Below are 24828 nucleotides of genomic sequence, written 5' to 3'. Positions count from 1 at the left end.
GGGTATTCAAAAAGCTTTGGAAAACCAATTTAACACTTTTTAGAAGATTTGGAAGTTAAGCTTTCTAAAGAGCTTGAAGACACATTAACTCAAGAAGAAGTGCTTTGGTTCCAAAAATCTAAAGGTCAGTGGATTACTCAAGGTGATAGGAATATGAAATATTATCATACCAAAACTTTGATTTGAAGGAGGACAAATAAAATTACTATGCTTAAAAATCACCAAGGTGATTGGATTGATGATAGTGTTGGTATTTGTCATCTTTTATTGGAGTTTTTCCAAGAGCATTTTTGTGAAGATATGAAGCATAGAATTTGGATCACGACTAACCAAGGATTCGATCGTGTGAGTATTGCTTGTATTGATAGAATTGGGAGATGGTTGACTATAAATGGATTCAAGAGCCTTGGTGAGGATGGATTTCAAGTTGTCTTTTATCACAGGAATTACGATATCGTGGGAGACAATGTGTGTCGGTTCATTAAAAGACTCTGGATGAGTCTTTTCATATTGCTAGTATTAATAAAACATTGATCTCATTTCTAAAGTGGACAATCCTAAGAGAGTTGCTCAATTCAAGCCTATATCTTTGTGCAATGTTCTGTATAAAGGTTTGAATGAAGTTATTGTGAATTGTTTGGAGCCAATTATGAATAAACTTGTATTCTTGTATCAATCAAGGATTGTACTAAGAAGAAAAAATCATGATAACATAATCATTGCTAGAGAAATTGAGCATGCTATGTCTCGTATGACAAGTCAGAAAGGCTTTATGGCTATTAAAATAGATTTGAAAAAAGCTTATGATAAGATTAATTAGAACTTTGCTATTAACATCTTGGAGGAAATTGGTACACCCAACCATGTAATCAATGTGGTTTCTCATTGTATGAAGACTATAAACTCCACGATTCTATGGAATGGCACTGTAAATACTGTATTTTATCTAGGCTTCTAGATGTAAATTAAAAATAAATAAAAAGCCCAATAAATTTGAGTAAATTAAAAAAATAAACTAAATAAGGAAAAATAAGATTTTATTAAAAAAATAAAATAACATCTTCATAATTTTAAAGAAATTTTTTCCTTTTTCATGGCCCTCAAATCCCCTCATTGTTGTTGTTGCTTTCAAATTGAAAATCTGAAATAATAGGAAAAAAAAAAGTCAAATGAGGATTTGATTTAATATGAATGATTCTGGTATTAAGTGAAAAAACCCTAGTTGATGCCTATAAAAGGAATAGCAAAGAGGCCAGAGGAGGAAGGGGGAGAAAAAAAATTGAGGAAAATTTAGAAAAGGAAAGGCACGGATGGAAGGCATAAAGGTTGAGAGATCAAGGGATAGTGGAAAAAGCGCATAAAAGACCCTCGGTATGTTATCCTCATTTACACATTAGTTTTCATTCGTTTATAAGAATCCATGATCCCATCTACCAATGTTTCATCTCCAATCACCATAGTTACCCACTTGTCTTTAATTCTCTCAATGAGAAATGATTGTGCTTGATTTAAAGTAGAGATGCAAAGCCTGCAAGGTATTGTGTAGCATATGAATTCATTATGAGTGGAGATGAACTTAAGTCTTGCATATAATGTATAATGTTTCTTTGTAATGATTTTTGTTAAAATAAAAATTTAGAAGTTGCCACATGGTTGACCTTTCTTGTGTTTACGGTTTGTCTTTGTGCTAAACTCTCATTGATTGGCATTAAGTTTTCTTTCCTTGTATCCTTTGATAGCCATTGTTAATAATATATATCTCTATCGATGAGAATACTCATGCATTTACGTGATATAGATTAATAGGATGGGAATACAATTTTTTTCCTTCTTCTTCTGGATCCCTTCCTATTTCATTGTTTTGTCAAAAACAAAAGAAACAAATTGTGGATATTAAATTAGTCTGTGATTACAATCTTATTAATTTTTCATGAGTGATACTAAATCACCGTGAATATCAAGTGTCAAGTTAGAGAAAATATTAAAATTTATTGGCTTGTTAACGATCCACGAGTGATACTAAATCACTATGACTCAATAATAAATAAGACATGGTGAGTGACATTAAGTCATTACAGGTATCAATTTTTACATTAAAGGCTCATAATTAAATTATTTTATAGGAAAATCACTTAGAAATTTCCTTTCGGGTTTGCCATGAGTGATATTAAATCACCATGCGCACTTAGAGTGGCAACCAGTGGACTGTGAGTGATATTAAATCACCGTAGATTTCAATACTGGTTATTTTCTTTTTACCTAAAGGTTCTTCCTTATTTTTTATATTTAAAAATACATATAATTATATAACATAGAAATAACATTCTATTTATAAAATAAATTGATAAAAAATTAAAATAAAACCTAAATAATAATATTTCAAACTATGTAGACTTTGATATCTATCACTGGGTATGTAGGCCCTAAGTTTTAATCCTAAGTCAAATCTTCTCATGTAAATAAATAATTTGTTTTCCTTTATTTTTTTAATTATTTATATTTTTCATATGGAATAAAGGGTAATTAAGATATTATTAAAAGGTCAATTAATTTTATACAATCAACTTAGGGTAACCGTTCTTATGAATAGGTGTTGTGGGGTGCCTAATACCTTTTTCATGCACAATCGACTCCCGAACTCTATTCTGGTTATTATAGACCATTTATTTTTTTAAAAAGGTTTCCAAAATTGTCCTATTAAAATTTTGGTGGCGACTCCTACGTTTATTGATTTTCCTTTCTGAGGAGATCAAGATATGGGCGCGACAAGCACTAAGACAAAAGAGATTCATCCCTTAAGTAGGCTTAGATAGGGAAACCCTCTTTCTCCTTATTTATTTATTTATTCTTTGTATGGAAAAAGTCTCACATCTTATTGTTGATACAGTGAATAAAAACATTGGGAGCCTATCAAATTAAGTCAGAAAGGTACTCTTATTTCTCATCTAATGTTGGCAAATGACCTTTTTATTTTCTATGAAGCAAGAATTTCTCAGTTGGACTCAGTATTAATGACATTAAACAAGTTTAATGCCATTTAAGGTCAAAAGGTAAGTGTAGAAAAAAATAAATTTTTTTCTCTAAAAATGTGAATTCTATTGTGCAGGAGGAGATTACCAAATAGAGTAGATTTATTAAAAGTGATAGATTGGGAAAATATATAGGATCAATGGATATTAGAGGACAAAACAAAAAATAAAGCTTCAAGTTCTCGATTAAGAAGGTGCAAAGAAAGCTTAATGGCTAGAAGTCTTAAACTTCTTCTTTATCTGGCAGGCTAACTCTAACTCAATCAGTGATGTTTCAGATTCCTTACTATCATATGTAGCATAGCAAAGTTCCAATCTCTATTTGCCATGAGATGGAGAAAATATAGAGAAATTTCATATGGAACAATTCTATGACTGAGTGAAGTGTTCATGCTATCAATTGGAATACACTTGGAACCTAACAAGACAGGTGGCTATAGTCTTAAGCATATGGCTATTATGAATGATTCCCTCCTAAGTAAGATAGGATGGAATATCATTACTAAACCAAATAGTCTTTGTGCTACTATCATTACTGGAAAATATGCAAGAGGCAAAGATCTTACTAAATGCACTATTGCTAGAATAATGGTTCCCCTCTTTAGAAGAATTTAGTGGATTTGTCAGCAAAAATTATTGAAAACACCACTCGAGATGTTTGTAATAGAACCAATGTCTCATTCTGGAAAGATAAGTGGTTGAACAGGGGTGAGTCTTTATATAAGAGAAGCACTCAGGTAATTCCTGAGGAGATTATTAATTGCAAGGTTAGTCACATGGTAAGTTCTAACTGCAACAAGAATATGAATTTATTGTTTGATTTCTTACTCGTGAGGATGTACTTCTGATCAAAGAGAACCATCCATCTTTAGGGGAGGATGGAAATGATATAATCAAGTGGAGTTTGAATGCAAATAGGCACTTCTCCATGTCTCCTATATACAATGCTATCAAAGGAGTATCTACTAGTGCCACCAACTAGACGTGGCACATCTTATGGAAATGGAGGGGGCTTAGAAGAATTGGCTGGCCTTACATGAGGGAATGATGATTGCTCAATGAAGGAACAAAATTTTTAGCTTGTCAACTGCTTGTGACTTTTGTTCTCATGACACCAAGGATGTGTTATGTGACTTTAAGATTGCTCATGAGGTGTGAAGAAGATTAGTCCTTAAGAAAGATAGATTTCAATTTTAGCAGTCCAATAAAAGGGATTGGGTTTATTGGAACCTCAATCGTAAAATATCCTTTGATTGTTATTTGTGGGATGTTGTTTTTGTTGTTAATGTTTGGACATTGTGGAAGTACCGTAATGACCATATTTTCAACAATGTTGCTTCCAATCCTCTTGATCTAGTTAAGAGGATTACTAGCTATGCATGCTTAGTTTATAAAAGCTTAAGAAAGAATGATTCTACTAGAATCCCTTTAGCTTAATTAGAAGTTCGGTGGGAGTGCTCTACCTTATGGTTAGATGAAGCTCAATGTAAATGGTTCTATATAAGGCCATCTTGGACGTGCAGGGTGTGGAGGGTTGTTTCTTAATGAAGGGATATGGGTGGTTGGTTATACATACAATTTGGAACGTTATTCTCCATTAGAGGTTGAATTATGAAGTATTTATCATGGGTTTAGGGTTGAGGGTTGCGAAGGATATGAATCTAACGAATCTTATTGTGGAGAGTGATTCAACAACTACTTGTTAACTTTATCAATCCTTCCTTAACGTGAGACAAACAATTCCTGGCAACTCAAGCATGTGTCAAGTTTCTTAATTTTGATGTTGATGTTATAGTTAAGCATATTTTCAAAGAAGGCAATAGATGTACAAATTGATTTGCAAAGAAGATTGTGAATTAATTTAACAACTGTCTTACTCTTGAGACACTTTCAAGGGAGCTTATTTCTTTATTGCATCAAGATTTGATGAGAGTTTTGGTCTCTCATTTTATTTTATAGTTTTTTAATTGTTTGGGATTTATCCCGTTTTCCTACCGAAAAAACAAAAACCGCCACGCTCGTTGATGAATGACATTTTTTCTCCAGTCAGGATTGACTGATGACGTTAAATAAAAATAAAAATTGTAAGCACCACAAAAAAATAATATTCCCCGAAACGACAGTTACTGAGTTACCCTCCCCCCCCTCCCCCGATTCTTTTGTTTTTCGGGCTACCCCACTCTTACCAGTTCCGTCTAACAGTAGATAATCTCGAAGCCTCCCCTCGTTTGCTGTAATCACATAATCTTGGTCTTCCGTAACTTGTCCAATGTCCATGTCTCCCATCAACGTCGTCTTCTTCTCTATCTTCACCCACACAATATCGCTCATTCACCCATGAGATTAACTGAATTTAAGCAAAACCCACCCAAATTCGCGCTCTGTCCTATTACAATTTACGATATATTCCCAAAATCCTTATTTTTTTAGTGCAGTGTCATCCAACTTTGCGTGAAACTCGTCGACCGGGGAACATGGCTGCTGTGCTTCGATCCAAGCCTTACAAAGAGACGGCCTCTCTCACTATCTCTCAATTCAAATATTTTGTATTCAATTATATGCATGCTGGTCGCTTGCCCAGTTATCATTGTACGCGCCGATCAAAGTGGGATGACAACTTCATGAATATTCCCTATCACTTCACTTCCTTCAAGCCCGTCTCGCTGCGCGGCGACTTCGTCGAAAAGGGCTCTCAGTTTATCGAAGGTTGGAGAAAGACCCAGAATTGTAATAAAAATTTGGGTGACAAAATGGGCAGGGAATCCAACGTTGTCACTTGTTCCTATGGGGACCCGCCTGAGGTGTGGTCGGGGGGCGGGATTGTTGTTCGGTCGGGCAATTCGACTTTTAATGTTGTCCGCGGCGGCGGCGGCGGCCTTAATCCTGGTTCAGGAGGTGATTCTGCGTCGAATTCAAAGGATGAGGGCTGGGGTGGATCCAGTTTGGGGCATAATTTTCCATCGCCAAAGGAGATTTGCAGGGGACTCGACAAATTTGTGATTGGACAGGAGAAAGCCAAGAAGGTGACTTTCTCGTTATGTTTCATGTAGTACTCAGTTGTATTACATGGTTGGTTATTAGCTGTGAAGTCCTTGCCTATGTGCTTAGAGGAGAATGCTAGTTGCAATGCGTGATTGTTCTTCACCTGTTATTGGTGTTGGACAGGAAGTTGGTGAACTTACTTATGGGGTTACCTAGTTATCTACTAGGGATGACCGATGAATGCTACATGTTTTTTCTGCTTTATTAAATATAATGCAGTAATTTTCCTTGGGACTGCTCGACCTCTTCGCCTGCTATGTTTTTGCAAAAGGGAAGGCGTGCACGTCTTTTGGCATTAAGTTACCGTAACGATGTATCTCAAATGCAGGTACTTTCTGTGGCAGTTTACAACCACTATAAGAGAATATTTCATGAATCTTCGCACAAATGGTTAGTATGATACTTGAGCAAACTGAAGTTTCTTTCCGCTTGTAATCTTGGGTATAAGGGTAACGTGAATATGTTTGTTACTATTAACCTTTTGTTGATTGCAGATAGATATTGCATCCCAAGACTTGCTAAAATAGTGATGTTACTTTTGACGTGTTCTTACTATTTGCAACGTTAGGCCTGCTGGAGATTCAAGTAATGACAAAGCAGATACTGTTGATGAAGATAGAGTTGAAATTGAGAAGAGCAATATTCTGTTGATGGGGCCAACAGGATCAGGTGAATTAGTTTTTACTTTTCTCTTAAATAGAATTGTCTTTAAGGTTTATAGCTCTGCTTTATGGTTTTTCACCATGTCATAGAATGTTGATTTAATCTTGATTCTATTCTTGAATCATATAAACTGAGTAAATCCTCCGCAATGTAGGGTCTCTTTTTTACCCTCTGTTGAATGCTTCATTCAAGTGTTTTGGTCTCTTTGGTCACAAATGTTAGTGGAAAATCTTTATTGGTCAAATGGATTGTCAACTGTGGTAGTTAACAAGGCTTAGGCCCTTTGCATCTTCATTTTCAACTTATTAGCAAATTTTTACTGTATTTTTACATTTGGTTACTAGTCTAACTAATTTTTCTTTGATGCCATTTCAAGGACAGGGAAGACATTACTTGCCAAAACCCTGGCACGGTTTGTAAATGTTCCCTTTGTTATTGCTGATGCAACTACACTCACTCAGGCAAGTCAACAAAAGCAAATAAAATGAAATAATTTATTTTGGTCACTGCACTTTATAAACAGTGTACTGTATATGTTCACAAAAACTTTAGACAATTTATATACATTATTAACACAAAAATGAGGAGATATATGTTTGGCTAATGTTTATTTTCTTGCATGTGTGTGTGTGTGTACGCATTTGCTTTTCTCGTGATTTGAAAATACCTATTCATTCCAAGATTTTTTTGTATTTTGTGTCAGTATTAATATTGTTATGTCAAATTGACAATTAAATAAAATGTGTTTTGGTAATATTTTTATGATGCTGATATCATATTTGTGCAGGCAGGATATGTTGGGGAAGATGTGGAGTCGATATTATACAAGCTCCTTGTGGTAAATACTCTGATTCCTATGTTAATTATATACATTATAGTCATCTGTGCTTTCTTTTCAATAGCTGGGACTAGGACAATAATTCTTTTCGAACCTTCTTGGATATTTGATAAATGAATTGAAAATGTAATCTATAGTTTGAAAGTAGAAGCATATTTCATCCATTCTTGGTATATGAGATTGGTCTCCGTCTTGGTCAAAGAATACTGCATCAGAAGTGAATTTTATGTTATCTATTTATTTTGTAGAAGGGTTTTATATATTATCTATACCTGGAATGTAAACTCGGTAGAGTTGAATGTATGTTTCAAACACTAGAAGGGAAGAGAGGTTTTTCTTTGCAGTCTATTGATCGAAATCTGTTTATGTTTCATTGACAAAGTAATGGGAAGCAGTTTTAGTCTTCCATGATGTCTGCATGCATGCAGGATTATCATAGTGGGAAATTGAACAGGAAGTTTGAGTTGTTAAATTAGTTTCATGCTTATATTGGTTGCTTGAAACTTAGGTACTTCAAGTTGATGTGTGAACATCAAACAAGTCTAACTTAATGTGACTAGGTCTTCAAGTTGATGTGTGAACAAGAGAATTCAAAGTCTAATTCTCTACACAAGATTTCAAAATGCAAGTCCACTTGCAATGTTCAAATAAGCAGTATAAGCCTATTACACCTATTTATTAATCCATAGAATCTGCTTTGTCCCTTTGTCTTTTATATCTTCTTAGCATTGATGTTTCCTTAAATTTTCTTTTTGATGATTATTACTTAGTAGGGTGAAATGAAGTGTGGCATCTGATAACTTGGCTTGATCTGACTTTTTTATCCTGTGGTTTATAAGATGGCATTTAAATGGTCTGAAGTTTGAATTATTAGCATACTGATACTTAGTGACATCATTTCATAACTTTTTTTGACAAAAAAACCTATAAATTTTGCCCTTAATTTCTGATTTCCATGTTGTTACTTTGTGATGTTGGACATGTATTGCTTAGCAGTCAAGAAAAATTCCTTTGTTCTATGGTATAGTTCACACTTTTTTTGTTGTTGTGGTATTAATCCACACTTTTTATTTCTATCTCTAGTTAGAAAAGCTGGCAACTGGCTTATTTGTCTCATGTGAACTCTGCTATGTGATTGCAAGTGCATTTTATGCACAGATGTAATGCTGCATTATGTATTTTCAGGTTGCAGACTACAATGTGGCAGCTGCGCAACAAGGCATTGTTTATATTGATGAAGTTGATAAAATTACCAAAAAGGTTGCCCCTTCCCCTTCTAATGTCCTTTTTCCATTGTTACTTGTGCTTATTTTTTAATTAAAATTTAACTTTTGCCCCTGCTCATTGTATCCTACATCTTCTGCTGTAAACCTTTCAGGCTGAAAGCCTTAACATCAGTAGAGATGTCTCGGGAGAAGGTGTTCAGCAAGCATTATTAAAGATGCTTGAGGGAACAGTAAGTGCATTTCAGTGTAACTACATTCAAATCAAATGAACTTGTTCAATTATTTACAACTGCTTTTGTCATTCATTCTCTATTTATTGTTGGCATTTTGTTCATCCAGGTTGTCAATGTTCCTGAGAAGGGAGCTCGAAAACATCCTAGAGGTGATAATATTCTGGTATGTGAACATTTAGGTTTTGTGGCTTGCAGTATTATCTATTTATGAACTTGTATGTTTTTAATTTCAGTTAGGGCGTGACTGTCCTCCCTCCAAAAAAAAAGTTGTTACTCTGAAGTCTTGGCATATCGTATATTGTGCAGAGTTTTTTGTTTTAAATCTATGCATAACTGTTCTTCCACATGTGTTTCTTTACAGATTGATACAAAGGATATACTTTTTATTGTCGGAGGAGCCTTTGTTGACTTAGAGAAAACAATCTCAGAAAGGTTACACAAATACACAATTTTTAATTTTGTACTTGCATAGATTTTAACATGGGCAGTTCGCCTCTAGGTAACTAGGAACTCATTCAATTCCCTTGTAGACGCCAAGATTCTTCTATTGGATTTGGGGCACGCATACGTGCAAACATGAGGACAAGTGTGTCACAGATGCTGCTGTTGCATCATCATTATTGGAAACTGTGAGTCACATGCGGTTGATCCTATTGCTTTTTTGACACAGAGTGCTTGGCTACTTTTATTACTGAAAAACTGGCTTTAACAAGTTGAAAATTTACATTATTTTTTCAGGTTGAAAGTAGTGATCTCATCGCATATGGTTTAATACCTGAATTTGTTGGGCGGTTTCCTATCCTAGTCAGTTTGTCAGCTTTAACTGAAAATCAACTCATTCAGGTAGGCTATACTCAAGTGACTAGTTAACTTGAGGTAAATATTCGTTGAGTTTGTTCCTTTTCATTTGGTAATATTTACAATTTAGCTCATAGTGGATGTAGGATATATTGGTTCATTAGTCTCCAGTTTTATAGTGCGTTGGTCAGAATGGTTAAGTATTGACTGAAGCTTTGAAGTTCTTGTTTTCCTTTCCTGCCAGTAAAACAAGGTGTTTTGCTTAAATTATTCTCATAGAAGTGCTTTCTTTTAATTTGTAAAACTAATCTTTTTCATTATTTAATGGTATATTCTTTTTTTTCCTTAATTTTTATTGCACATTTTCAATATGTTATATAGGTTCTCACTGAGCCAAAGAATGCTCTAGGGAAGCAATACAGGAAAATGTTCCAAATGAATGGAGTAAGTATTCATGCAACTCCTGTTATCTCCACAGATGTTTCATAACAACATGTACTCTCTGTCTGTAGAGATTTTTGGTTTACAAACTTTGTTTTTTTGGTAAAAAAAAGAAAAACTTATTTTTGATGGAGATGGGAAATCGATTGCGTTGCTTAGGTTAAAATATTTTGAATAATGATTCTTCTGACAACCAATTAAAAATTACTTTGTTTACTCAGGTGAAGCTGCATTTCACAGAGAATGCCCTAAGATCAATTGCCAGAAAAGCAATATCTAAAAATACTGGTGCTCGGGGTTTACGGTCTATATTAGAGAATGTATTGGTAGATGCCATGTTTGAGGTATGCCATTCCTTATTATTTACATGAATGATGTAATCGTGGTTTTGACATGGCGTGGAGGTCCTGCTTATGAATTTAGAGCTGGTTGATAACATTAAAGATTTGATGAATCTCAGTGTCTGTAGGCAAGTTTCGTGCAAAAGCATTGTTTAGACAGTAGCGTCTTGACATATAGTCCTGCACACATTCCACTGTTTTTATATTATTTATAATGTAATTCAGAGAATAGGGAAGTGCTTACAACCTTAATGGAAATACCCCTAGCATGGCTTCCCTAATTTTATGTTAACGAAGACTGTATCTGAAGTGGACCATGAGACCTAAGTCATGTGCAAGCTCTCTCTCTCTCTCTCTCTCTATATATATATATATATATATATATGAAGTAAAAATAATAAGAATATGTTAATTGTTTTTGTGTGGTATATTACAGTGGCCTTTATAATATAGGATCTGCATTGGTTTTCCCTTAATAGCATTACATGGTAGTTAGGGTTCAATTTCTTTCTGTAGCCAATTTGTGAAGAACTGCATATATTGCAGTTTTGTGATTTTACACTTATAATTACTCTAATTAGAGCGCCCCATTTGCACCGTTCATATTTTGTAAACTATATAACTTACTACCAATTTAATATTTTATATTGACAGTGGCATGATCAGAGAGCTAGTCGATACTGTATATACGCATGCATCTCACTGTGTCATACATATTATGTTGTCTTTCTTTTCTGGGTTATATTAGTAGCATTTGAATCCTAGACCAACCTACACCTGACCGTACCCTGACAGACCACCTAGGCTAGCCTTAGATGGTTTCCTTCTCTCTATATATGTGTGTATAGTGTTTAGTTTGGGGGTGATGAGTCGACAGTGATGATCATTGCTCATCGGGGAAATTGGCAATTGTATGTAATGCAATCACACAGGCCATTTCACTTAGTTTATCTTTTCTATGCAGATTCCTGATATCAGAACGGGCGATGACATTATAGACGCGGTTGTTGTCGATGAAGAAGCTGTTGAACACGAGGGGCATGGCCGCGGAGCTAAAATCCTTTATGGCAAGGGTGCGCTGGATCGTTATCTTGAAGAACACGGAAGTAAAATTGAGGTATGAGCCATTTGGCATGATGTAATTTCCTCCTTCATTCTTATCTTGTCAACCTTTTTGAAATCTAACCATGCTTGTTTCTGCATGTAGTCTACAGAGGGTTCAGACGGGGACCATGAAGCAGACACAGAACTTCATTCTGTTGTTGCCAACATGTAACTTTGTGCTGATATATACATATATTGTAGTTACCTTTGTACATAATAACAAGCTGGTGCATTTAGTGAATAATTTAAACATGCTCACTCCAAATGTCCAAGTGGATTTTGGTAACAAATGTGTACTCAAATGGATGATAACAACACCCTTGTCTGATGAGCATTGTTTTGTGTTCTTCCCAACAGTCTCGGTGGCAGCTAGTAGTTACCTGACTCCAATCTTGGTTTATAAAAACTGATGCTGAGTTTGATATCAAGATGTATATATCTATTTAAATTTAAAAATTAAAGATTATGAATCTGACTAGTGACGATTGTACGTGTTAGTGGCCACCATGACTTGATGAGAAGCTTCATAATCATATATAATGCTTGTATAGTTGCATGGATGCTTCCTTGCTTCTTTTAAATTCATTATACCTTCCAGACTTTCCTAAAATGCGGTAGGTCAACCAAGAATAGTATTCTATCACATCTTTATGTGCCATCAAGTTGTCATGATATTTTATTTTGGGTTAACTTTATCAATGGACTCAAGATAGTAAATTAATGATAATTTTTGACAATTTTTTAATAAGTCAGTTATAAATAATGATTTAAATTATTATAAATTTAGGAGTTCTGATTATAAATAAATTGTTAAAATTTTAAATGTAATTCTTAATTTTCTGTTGGAATTCCTATTTTGGGTCAATATTTTTAATTTATCTTCTGATTTTTTCTTTTGGTTAGAAACAAACTGTTATGAATTCTTAATATTGAAACTTTATGGTCATTCTCCATTTTTATAAGGAATTAGAAAGGGAAAGCTATACAAGAATGTGTCTTCTAAACTTTGTCTCTATAAATCGTTAACAAATTTTAATAATATATACTTTTTTTATTTAAAAATATAAGATATTTTTATTTGAATTTCACCCTCTCAATAAAGTAATTACTTATTTTCAAACTAATTTTATCTTTTTTATATTTATCATTATTTAATAGGGTATTTTTTTATAAAATAAATATAAAATAATTTATTTAATAGAGGTATTTTTTAAAAAGTTAATAATTAAAAGATTTAAAAATATAAAATATTTTTAAATACCTAACACCTCACATTTCTTGACGGAGGGAGTATTACTTTAAGTACATCTAATAAAAACTAATATAAAAATAGTGAGGAGAAAAGTATTACTTCCTTTGTTCCTTTTTACTTATCATGATTTGAATTTTCATTTTGTCATAAGTATATGTCATATTTCAAATTTGAAAGTATAATTATTATTTATTTTTAACAATATCCCTGTTAGATGGAGGGTATTAAATAGTAGTTAAGATTTAAAATAGTGTGGCGTTAAATGGAGAGCAAAACTGGAAAATATATATATATATATATATATAAGTGCATAGTACAATTTTTGTGGTTTTTTTTCATGGTCCGTGCGTTTTTTTGTTTAAGGCAAATAAATAGCGAAGTTTAAAGATTAAAGAGTTCCACTTTCATCAAATTATTCTTTTTTTTTTTTGGAGGGGGGAACTAACTCACGATCTTAGCAAATCCCAATGTTAAAAATGTATCACCATAAATAATCATGGTGGCCAACCCTTAATGATTCTTTTTTTAAAAAAAAATCTTGGGATGTTTTTCTATTTGGCGAAATAATGTTGGGGTGTTGGTCTTTAATTTAATGGGATTAATAATGGGTACTATAAAAGAAAGTGATTGGTAGGGCCAATATGCCTTTCACGGATTGTACCAAAAGCTTGCATCCACCATTCCTAGCGATGAAATTAAAATAAGAACTGACAAGAGAAAAAATGCACTTCATAAAACATTTTCATTTTTTATTTTAATGTCAATTTTTTGTTTGGAGCTTCAAATGTCTAGTCTAGTCCTGTGTCTGTGATTACACCTTCCCATCTATGTGACTATGACTTGACGTCTCGCTTTCCATATTAAGTTGCCTTACATTATTTCTCGGGCTTTTTTCTCGGAAAAATAAAAAGAATAAATATTTTTTATATGTTTTTGCCAAACGCTTTCTTTACTTTTTTTAATAAAATAATGTATAAATAGAGAAAATTACAATTATAACTTGACCGGTCTTTTATACTCTATTTGGTTGGAAAAAAAACATAAAATATATATATATAAAAAAAAAAGAAAATATTTTTTTCTGTTTGAATGCAGAAGAAAAAGTAAGAGAAAAAAGTTTAAAAAAATAAAGTGTGAGACCCCTTATATTTTCCTCTCAGCTTTTCTCCTCAAAGATAGAGATTTCAAGAGTAAATTTTATTTTCACTACCTACCCTCCCTTCTCTCTTCTTCTTTTACCCACTTCAATCATATTAGTTTCTCACAAACAATCAAATTTTGATTTTTATAAAAATTTGTGTCTTTAACTTTCTAAAACTAATTTAATTTTAACATCTAATTTTAATATAATTTGATTTGATGATGTTAATTTTAATATAATTAATTTAATTTTAAAAATAAAAACATAATGCGCATCTTTACCTTTCTTAATTTTTTTAACAACTAATCTAATTTTAAATTAATTTAATGATGTTAATTTTAATATAATTTATTCTTTTAATTTATTTTTACAAAGATAATTACATTAGATATGAGCTATATTGATATTAGAATATTATAGTTATTATGATATTTGTTTATTTATTTTTATTTTTTCTTGTCCAATTCAAACATAATAAATAATACTTTGGTAAAAAAACATAATAAATAATAATTTTTTATTTTTTTTTTTCAACTTTTCTTTCTATTTAGACGGAGGTTCAAGCTAAAATAGAATCACTGTAATGGACTGCCTACTTTCTTTTTTTTTTTCCCGATAACAGCTTTTATTGTCCGGTAATTTTCCTTTTCCCACGTACCAAAAATAAAATAATAGATAGCCAATTATTTCAGCCAACAATGTTTTGTTCAATTAATAAAAATTTAACCCTTGATTTATGTGAATTTAAAACTCATTATCAATATAAAAATTTTATTAATAAATAATCTAAATCATATATTCCCTTCATTTAAAAATATAAAATATTTTTTAAAAAATTAAATGTTAAAAAATATAAAGTATTTTTAATCTTTTAAGATATAATCATTGCTTTTTTTAAAAGTGCTCCCATTGATGAATAATTTTATATTTATTGTAGGATATTTAATAAAAATAAATATAAAAAATTAATTTAATTTAAAAATAAACAACTCTTTTATTTGAGAGTGAGATTTAATTAAAAATATTTTATATTTTTAAATGAAGAGAGTATAATTTTTTTATAAAAAAATGTCAAAGTTTTTATTTTTAATCCAATGGCATAGAAAAAGTGAAAAACAAAATCAGGAAAGGGAGAGCTTGCAGATTTGGATTTGATGGGATGTGCAACGCCAGCGGACATGACCTATATTTTGAGGTTTTTATCTTATTATCTTACTTTTTTTATTTTTAAAGCTAAATTGATAATTATAAAATTGATATTGTCATACATTTTGAATTATTTCAGATGAAATATTTTTTTTTTCACAAAATGAAATATTATTAAAAATAAAAGTCCAAACTATTCAAATTTCATAAAATGACACAAATCAAATCATAAATACACACAATGGTGCATATATTTATTCTTTTAAATAAATAACATATTCACCGACTCCACAAGAAGTATTTTGTTTTAAAATATTGGCATAGAAGTATTGTACAAGTACATTCTTTTTTGGTTTAAAAATAAAACAAAACCGTAAAATAAAGAAAAGACATGGACACGTGAATCTAGTTGTTATTATAGGCGGGGCGAGGGGCATTATTTAAAACATCGTACCGTATTGGCTTTGCTTTTATCACCTAACCAACCATAATTTTTTTTTAAAAAAAAAAAGTAAAAAAATTTCACACTAAAAAAAATAAAAATAGAAGAAATTTATTCACCGTTGGATTGATCCAACTGCCAGTTAATTTCTGAAATTTAACGGTTGCTATTCTTCTCTCTCAGGGGCAGAGGTAGGGAGCCAGCCAAGAAAGGAACCTGTTCTTCAAGAGAAAGTAGTTTGCTCTGTTGGAATCCACGCGCTCATCCGTTTCACCGATCCATGAAAATCCCCATCTTCCTTCTCCTATTTTCTTCTTTTCTCTTGTAAATTTCCTGGAAAAGCAAAGGAAAAATAAGAGAACGAAGAGAATTGAGGGAAGAAGATTCTGAGAGGGGAATGCCCGGATAAATTTTGGGGAAATTTCTGATTTTGATTATCGTGTGCTTCTTTCTTTCTTATTTCGCTCCACTTGAAGGGGATTTTCGGTGAGTGATGGACTTGGACAGCATCGAGTGTGTTTCATCCTCGGATGGCTTGGATGAGGATGAGATCCAACACCATAGTCTGCATCCCCACCCCCATCTTCATTCTGAGTTTTCTTCAACGAAGCCTCGCAATGGAGGCACCAATAATAACAATATTATGGGTCCTACGGCCATTGCTCCTGCAACCAGTGTCCACGAATTGCTGGAGTGCCCTGTCTGTACCAATTCAATGTACCCACCAATTCATCAGGCTAGTTCCCTCAACGATTTCTATTTCTATTGTATTCTCTTGCATCAACTTTTTCTTGTATGATTGTTTATCGGGGCAGAGGATCGTTTTCTTTTCATTGCTCCTTTTTTTTTTTTTCGTACTTGTTTGGTAAATTTGACGGCTCTGAAGTGGGAATGAATGAATTTGCTGAAGAGGTTTCCTGAAATACAGAAACAGATAAGTTTAGTGACATCTCTTGGTCTTAATTCTCCCTAGGTTTTGTTTCCTAATTTGGATTTGGTTCTCGTTGGGAGAGAACTATATGCCTAGGAGAGTTAGGTTGAAAGGATGTGAGTTAAGCGATTATGCTGGTAAAATTGTGAGGAAACTTACGATGAAACGTACCAAGTTGAGACATCTAACTTGCTTAAATTAGTTTAACGTTGTTATTTCAAAGTTTAACAGATATACGGGAAGGGGTAAGGCTTTATGCTGCAAATTAGCCTTTTCTTTTTCACATAGTGATTGCAAGTTGGTCAGATGTCAAAGTTTCGGTTAGTCAAGTGCATTAGATAGAGAAGGTTGAATATATTAGGATTCACCCAGTTAGAAATATTGGTATTAAAGGATTATAATAACAGCACTATTTGATTTTCTGATTGGCTTGATTCATATGTTGACTCAATCAGTGAAATCATTTCTCTTGATTCATGTCTTAAAGTGTTTAGTTCTAACTTGCAAATAAAATATATCCAGTGTATCATGAAAAAGATGCTTCGGGATGGATATGGATTGAATGTGCACTTTAGCGTAACATATAATATCTACAACTTAATGTGCATGGGAAATGTATCATGTTATCACCTCTATATTTGGGTTTGTTTTAATGCTATTATATGTTGATGTATTGTCTTGGGTTGTATCTTGGAAAAAGTTCAAACTTAAAAATGATTAATGCAAGAATACTCTCTGATCAGACTTAAGTAGGAGAAGTCCACAAGTAAGTCACAAATGTTCGATCTCAACCTTCTTATGAGTTTTACTGAACAACTTGGCAATTATTCATGAGCACCAACTGTCAATCAACGTTAGGGGTTTTGCATTTCTGTATTCTCTATTAGGCTATAGGAATAAATTATATTTTTATATGAAGAGGGAAGAATTTTAGTTACAGATGATGAAATTAAAAATAGATGGGAGACTTATTTTTCTAAACTTTTCAATGATGGAGAGGATTCATCTAGTAACTTGGAGGATTTAGTAACTGGTGTAGGAGAACAAAATTTGTCATTCTATCGAAAAATACGTGATAAGGAGGTAAAGGAAGCTCTTAAGAAAATGGCAAATGGTAGAGCTAACGGACCTGATTGTATATCTATCGAAGCGTGGAAATGTTTAGGTGAAGAAGGGGTGAGATGGTTAACTAAATTATTTAATGTGATTTTACGGTCCAAGAAAATGCCTGATGAGTGGAGGAGAAGTACATTAATTCCTATTTATAAAAATAAAGGAGATATTCAGAATTGTACTAACTATAGAGGGATTAAACTCATGAGCCACACAATGAAATTGTGGGAGAAAGTAATTGAGCACAGGTTGAGATTGGAGACAAGTATTTCTGAGAATCAATTTGGTTTTATGCCAGGTAGATCAACTACAGAGGCAATTTATCTATTAAGGGGATTAATGGAAAAGTATCGTTGTAAAGATAAAGATCTACACATGGTTTTTATTGATTTGGAAAAAGCTTATGACCGTATACCAAGAGAAGTGCTTTGGAAAGCGTTGGAAAAAAAGGGAGTACGGATTGCTTATATTAAAGCCATACAAGATATGTATGAGGGGGTAAAAACTAGTATAAGAACGCCTTGTGGTCAAACAAAGGATTTTCCTATCAAGATTGGACTACATCAGGGATCATCTCTGAGTCCTTATTTGTTCAACTTGATTTTAAATGTTTTGACGGAACATATTCAAGAGGAAATCCCGAAATGTATGCTCTTCGCGGATGATATAGTTCTTATAGCAGAGACAAGAGAAGAGGTTAATTGCAAACTTGAGTTATGGAGGAGGACATTGGAGTCGAAAGGTTTTCGTCTGAGTAGAAGTAAGACGGAATATTTATATTGTAAATTTGGTAAAAGACTATTCGAAAATAATTTGGAAGTGAAATTGGGAGATCAAATCATACCTCAAGTGGAAAAGTTTAGATATTTGGGAGCCATTATTCAAAATGATGGCGAAATCAGTGGAGATATTTCGCATAGAATTCAAGCTGGGTGGTTTAATTGGAGAAAAGCTAAAGGAGTTATTTGTGACCGTAAGGTGCCTAATAAACTTAAAGGAAAGTTTTATCGTACTGCTATCAGACCGGCAATGTTATATAGTAGTGAATGCTGGGCTCTAACGGGACAGCAAGAGCATAAAGTTGGAGTAGCAGAGATGAGAATGTTACGATGGATGTGCGGACATACACGTAAAGATAAAATTCGAAATGAGCACATACGTGAAAAAGTGAGGGTGGCACCTATTGAGGAAAAAATGGTAGAAAATCGGTTGAGATGGTTTGGGCATGTACAAAGAAGACCAAGGGAGGCACCAGTGAGAAGAGTGGAACATATAACTTTGAGTCCGATTAAGAGAGGTAGAGGAAGGCCTAAGAGAACACTCTTGGAAGTTGTTGAACGTGATCTCTTAATTAATAATATTTCTAAAAGCTTAATAAATGATAGAGCACAATGGCGTCTTGCAATCCATGTAGCCGACCCCACCTAGTGGGATAAAGGCTTGTTGTTGTTGTTGTTGTTGCAGATAATGGTAATTGAAAGGACATGTCAGGCTCCATTTAGATGTGTTCTCATCCATAGCTAAATAGATGCAGGAACATGAGTTTATACTTTATACTGAATAAATGGTTACAAGGAGCAGATTCCTTACAAACATTAGAGGTAGTTTTCGATATGAGAAAGGTATGGTCTGGAAGTGGTAATCATCAATATTGCTAAATAAAAATAAAAATGGACTTTCGATATCTTCTGCTTCAGAAGGGTCATTACTGTGTCGTTCTCCTTAGCATGCATCCTGGATATTAACGTTAAGATGCTGGTGGTGAAATATTTAGTCATCCGAGTTTGTGTTAAGATTAACTGACTGGACAGTATTTGTGTGAGCTCTTCATCATAGATGGAATGAAATATGGAATTAAAACTTATCATTTGCGACTTCTTCTCTGTATTTACTGAGTAACAAATAATTGGCAAAAAAAATAAAGTAAGGATTGTTTTTGTTTTTGGCCTTTAACAATTGCTCTATCGGATCCTTAACAAAACAAGTTCTGAGCCAATATGAAAAAATTACTCTTCAGATATCCAATAAATGGTAAAAGTTTCTTTTTGTCATTAAAATTTACTTTGATCTTTAAATATGTGTACACGTGTGAGTATTTTTCTATTTTGAACTGTAATATTTATCAACGAACTGTGGGTCTGTGTGTTTTAGGCCAAGACTTTCTTGTCTCTAAAGCTTTATTTTTCTTTTAGTCCAGTTCCTGTCTTTATTTCTTTGATTGAGGTGAAGAATAAGTTAATTAATCTTATGAAAATTGATTCATTGCCTCACACTATTAAATTTGTGTATATTACATGTTGAAATGTTGGTTTTTCTAAAAGTTTAGGGTAACAGCTAACAATGAGCTTCTTTGCAGTGCCACAATGGGCACACACTGTGTTCCACATGCAAAACGAGAGTTCACAACCGATGTCCTACTTGTAGACAAGAACTTGGAGATATTAGGTGTCTAGCACTAGAGAAGGTGGCTGAATCACTCGAGTTACCATGCAAGTACTATTCCCTTGGATGCCCCGAAATCTTTCCTTACTACAGCAAGCTCAAGCATGAGGCAGTCTGCAATTTCAGACCATACAATTGTCCTTATGCTGGATCTGAATGCTCTGTTGTTGGGGATATTCCATTCCTTGTTGCTCATTTGAGGGACGATCATAAGGTAGATATGCACACAGGTTGTACTTTCAATCACCGGTACGTGAAATCAAATCCCCGTGAAGTAGAGAATGCAACTTGGATGCTCACGGTAAGACTTGCATATCTTTCCTTCAGCTGGCTTGTCAATTGTTATGCTGTCATATTTTTCCTTTTAGACTAATCCTTTTTAACTATGAAATAATTGATATACAACTTATTTACAGTACTGTCTAATTACTACCATTTGTTCATAAACCCTTAGTGTGGAAGTTCTGGAGAGAGATCACCTCGCTTTGGTGGAAAGCATTTTAACTCTTCTAGTTGCAAATGCACTTGTATATACAAATGGATGAATCACGTTTAAGGCTCAGTCAACCAATTAAATAATCAACTTTGATTACATTGTAGAAAATTTACTAAATACAATGGTATTTTGTTTGACTAATGAGAAGCTATGGTCGTCTTGTCTAAGCATATTCCTCCGTACATCATTCTGTTTTATCTTTGTTAGGTCTTTCATTGTTTTGGCCAGTACTTTTGCCTTCATTTCGAAGCTTTTCAGCTTGGCATGGCTCCTGTGTACATGGCATTCCTTCGTTTCATGGGTGATGAGAACGAAGCTCGAAGCTACAGTTATAGCCTAGAGGTTGGGGCAAATGGTAGGAAACTTATATGGGAGGGTACTCCCCGAAGTATTCGCGATAGCCACCGGAAAGTTAGGGATAGCCATGATGGCCTTATTATCCAGCGAAATATGGCCTTGTTTTTCTCTGGTGGGGATAGGAAGGAACTCAAGCTTAGAGTTACGGGAAGAATTTGGAAAGAACAACAGAATCCTGATGCTGGGGTGTGCATACCAAATCTTTGTAGCTGATTTCATTTGTTGTTTTGGAGGTTCTTTTTGTTGCGTGCTGTATTACACCAAACCTCTGTAAGTTATAATAGATGAACTCAATTTTCAGTGTCCGGAGTTGGTGTAATAAACAAGATTTTCCTTACTTAAAAATGCTTGCAATTCCCAGAATGATCTAATTGTCAAACTTAGACTTAAATATCAAGCCTCATGTATCTTCTTGGGCTGTCATTACCTGGTTTAACGTTTCGTATAAAATCTTCTTGTCGGGTAAACTTTCACGGTCCAATTAGGTTGCGTCCATTTTTTCCATTATCATATTCAGGCGTCAATGTTCCTTCACTTGGAATTTAAGTTATTCCACCGCAATTTCCATTTTTGTTTTTTTTTTTTTTGGGGTTAAGGAAGAACCAGTTCCTCCTGACAGAAAAAACTTGTCAGAACTCCGGCAGGTGATCCTAGATTCATCAATTACAGCGGAAGGATAGAGACAGTTCTCAATTATTATTTTATGCTGTTGGGGTGGGAAAATCATGCTCTTTTAGGAAAAATTTAATTACATATTAGAATGGCTACAAAGGTGGATTACGTAGGCTGATGATTCAAAGAAACGAGAACATTATCCTACGGCAGTTGAGAACGCATGTATGTAATCGAAGCTGTAAGCTGTTGATATATACCTGTTCATTTGTACAACTTGAATCCTCAGCCTCGGTTGCGTTTCACGCCGAGAATCAGCAAATAAGCACTTGAACTCGTTTTAGCAGCTTGGTGAAGTTGAACCCGAAGTGTTAGTATTTCTCATGACGTATTAATTTTGTCTTGTATTTATAAAACAAAGGTGAATATAAAATAAAAATACTTACAACTTCATTTAAAGGACTTGTCAATTACCAGTTGAAGCATCTCTTCATTCTTTCTGCCTCATCGCACACATGACACCACCTTCCTCTTAAAGTGATAGCCAGGCAGCACCGTCCTCACTGTTCATAGCCGGTCATATAGAATGTTACCTAATATGATATTGTTTGCACCTAAATTGTAAATTTGAAGGATCAGGTTCAACTCAATTTAATTGGCTTTAAAATAATTAAAAAAATATTTATAAAGCTTTAGCCATTAAGTCAAGATCATTCGCACTCTATCCATGATGAGTAGCCATGAGGAAGAGCTTCTTAAATTTAAGGAAACTAGCGATCATGGGGCTTGGGTATCAAATCAAGATCATTTATAAATAAAGGAACCTTCTCTTAACAATATCATTAACATCAACAAATTACTAGTCTCAAACTCCCTGTTTACTATTTTATTTTGTTTTTACTTTTATCATATAGTTTTAGTCTTTATTTTTCATTGTACGGCCAGCATAGCCCGCCACCTCTTTATTTAATTAATGTATCTCTACTTTTCTATATCTACATTAATATTTTTCACTTCGCATTCTTACATTTGGATGAACTGTGATAAGGGAGTCTGAGTTTCCCGCATTTGATTAAAAGTCAGGTTCTTTCATTCTTTTAAGACCTCACGTCTCTAGCATACTTCGCAACACCACGCCTGATTTTTTTTTTATGAACAATTTTTGGCAGGCCTGGTGGGACCTGTGTGAAAGGAATGCCTAGGATACGTAAAGATCAATATGTTGTTGGGAAGAATAGACTTGAGTCTTACAACTCAAAGAACGTGGGTGCACATGCAAAACGTAAAGTACGAGCTAACGAGAGGCAAAAAGCTCTGTTGCAAACTCTAAAGGATGGGTTAAGGAACATCTCTGCTATGTTGTATAGGTTATCGCAAGAGCAAGCTTGAATTGGCTCGCACCTTCAAAGAATAGATGCACTCGGAGGGCAGTCTCCTAAAGTGCCCTTCGACCAGAAGATCAATAATGAGAACCACTATAACATCCCTCAAAGCCATAAGGGCTGAAGCCATCGGGGCTAAAGTCATAAAGGCCAACACTATTGAGGTCAAAGTCATCGGGGCTAGTGCCACAAGGGCTAAAGCCATTAGCACTAGCACCAGAGAGGCTAGAGCCACAAGGGCCAAAGCCATCAAGACCAGCACCAAAGGGGTTAAAGCCATGAGGGCCAAAGTCATTAAGGCCAACACCATAAGGGCCGGAGCCACAAAGGCCAAAGCCATCACCATCGAGGACAAAGTCATCAAGGCCAGCACCACAGGGGCTGAAGTCAGAAAAGTGAGCTTTGCAAGGGCCATTTCCACAAGAACTCTCTCTCAAAGGGTTCTCTCCACAGGGGCAAAAGTCACAAGGTTAAGCCCTACAGCAATTAAGTTTTACAGAACCAATCTTTAAAGTTCAAAAAACTTGAAGGGCTAATTCCAAAACTAGCTCTTAATGTCCCAAACCTTGAGAAACTTTATCCTAAGCAAGACCACGTGGTCCTTAATCCTTAATCAAATTCAAGAAAAATACCAGATCAACCATCAATTAGAACGAGAATGAGTCGGTGCTCCAAGACATATTCGTACAAAATTGGCCTACAAAGGCTTCAGCCAATTTGTGTGCAGAGAGCATTATTTGCACCCAAATTGTGAATTTGAAGGCCCAGGCTCAACTCAATTTAATTGACTTTAAAATAATTAAAGAAAATATTTATGAAACTTTAGTCACTAAGTCAAGACCATCCATACTCTACCCATTATAAGTGGCCATGAGGAAGTGCTTTCTAAATTCAAGGAAACTAGCGATCATGGGCTTAGGCAACAAGTTAAGATTATCTATAAATAGAGGAGTCATCTTTCAATAATATCATTAGCATCAACAAACTACTAGTCTCAGACTCCGTGTTTGCTATTTTTTTTCTTTTATCATGTAGTTTTAGTTTTTATTTTTCATTGTACGGTAGGCATAGCTCGCCACTTCTTTCTTTAATTAATGTATCTCTATTTTTCTACATCTACATTGATGTTCTTCACTTCGCATTCTCACATCTGAGTGAATTGTGGTAAGGGAGCCCGAGTTCCCTGCGTTTGATTAGAAATTAGGTTCTTTCATCCTTTTGAGACCCCATATCTCTGAAACGTCTCACGACACCATACTTGATTATTTTTTTACGAACAGATATTAAAACTCAACCCAGGTTGGTTGGTCAAATTAGTGAATCAGTCCCTTCAATGGCTAATTTAGGTTTCAATACCTTAATTTTTAAACCTTCTAAACAATTTTCTCCTATGTACAGTATAGCAAATTCACAGCGCGATCCACTTTGGTTAGTTTCAAGTCGGGTTTTTAGGCCCATTTCGGTTCTTATGGGCCTCAACTATGTGACATTTTCTCCTGATTCTCTATCATGTACTGTGCAATATACGTAGCATGGTGTAGCCAAAAAAAAATATGCATAGCCTGGTTCTTTTTTAACCGATCATTTTTTTTTTTAGATAAGCTTTTCTAAACTTAGGTTTGATCGCACGCACATTGGATAAAGGCTGCCAATAGTGATAAGAACGCCACATTTTTAATTAATATTCGATTAGCTAAAATTCAATACTTGTGACGTTAAGGAGCACAACTTGATTTGTTTTATAATTCAAACAAGTAAAAATGGGCGATCTTTGGAAAGTGATGGAATGGAAGAGCGTG

General features: G+C 34.1%; 1 protein-coding gene and 1 pseudogene across 1 annotated transcript; both read left to right on the top strand.

The window, feature by feature from the left end:
• The first annotated feature begins 5235 nt into the window (after positions 1–5235).
• On the top strand, positions 5236–12143 carry LOC129303300 (CLP protease regulatory subunit CLPX1, mitochondrial-like; annotated as a pseudogene).
• A 3729-nt stretch (positions 12144–15872) lies between these two features.
• Positions 15873–21426, top strand: LOC129303063 (E3 ubiquitin-protein ligase SINAT5-like). Its single transcript, XM_054942075.1, has 3 exons — positions 15873–16432; positions 20097–20483; positions 20886–21426. The coding sequence occupies exons 1-3, from the start codon at positions 16190–16192 to the stop codon at positions 21246–21248; spliced, it is 993 nt and encodes a 330-aa protein (XP_054798050.1). The 5' UTR covers positions 15873–16189; the 3' UTR covers positions 21249–21426.
• The last annotated feature ends 3402 nt before the right edge of the window (positions 21427–24828 follow it).

This window comes from Prosopis cineraria, unplaced genomic scaffold (assembly GCF_029017545.1).
Source record: "Prosopis cineraria cultivar Desert tree isolate PC_DT_omini unplaced genomic scaffold, ASM2901754v1 PC2, whole genome shotgun sequence".
In the NCBI taxonomy this organism is placed as follows: Eukaryota; Viridiplantae; Streptophyta; class Magnoliopsida; order Fabales; family Fabaceae; genus Prosopis; species Prosopis cineraria.
Note: the sequence above shows the minus strand (reverse complement) of the source record. Positions and strands in the feature narration are given on the sequence as shown.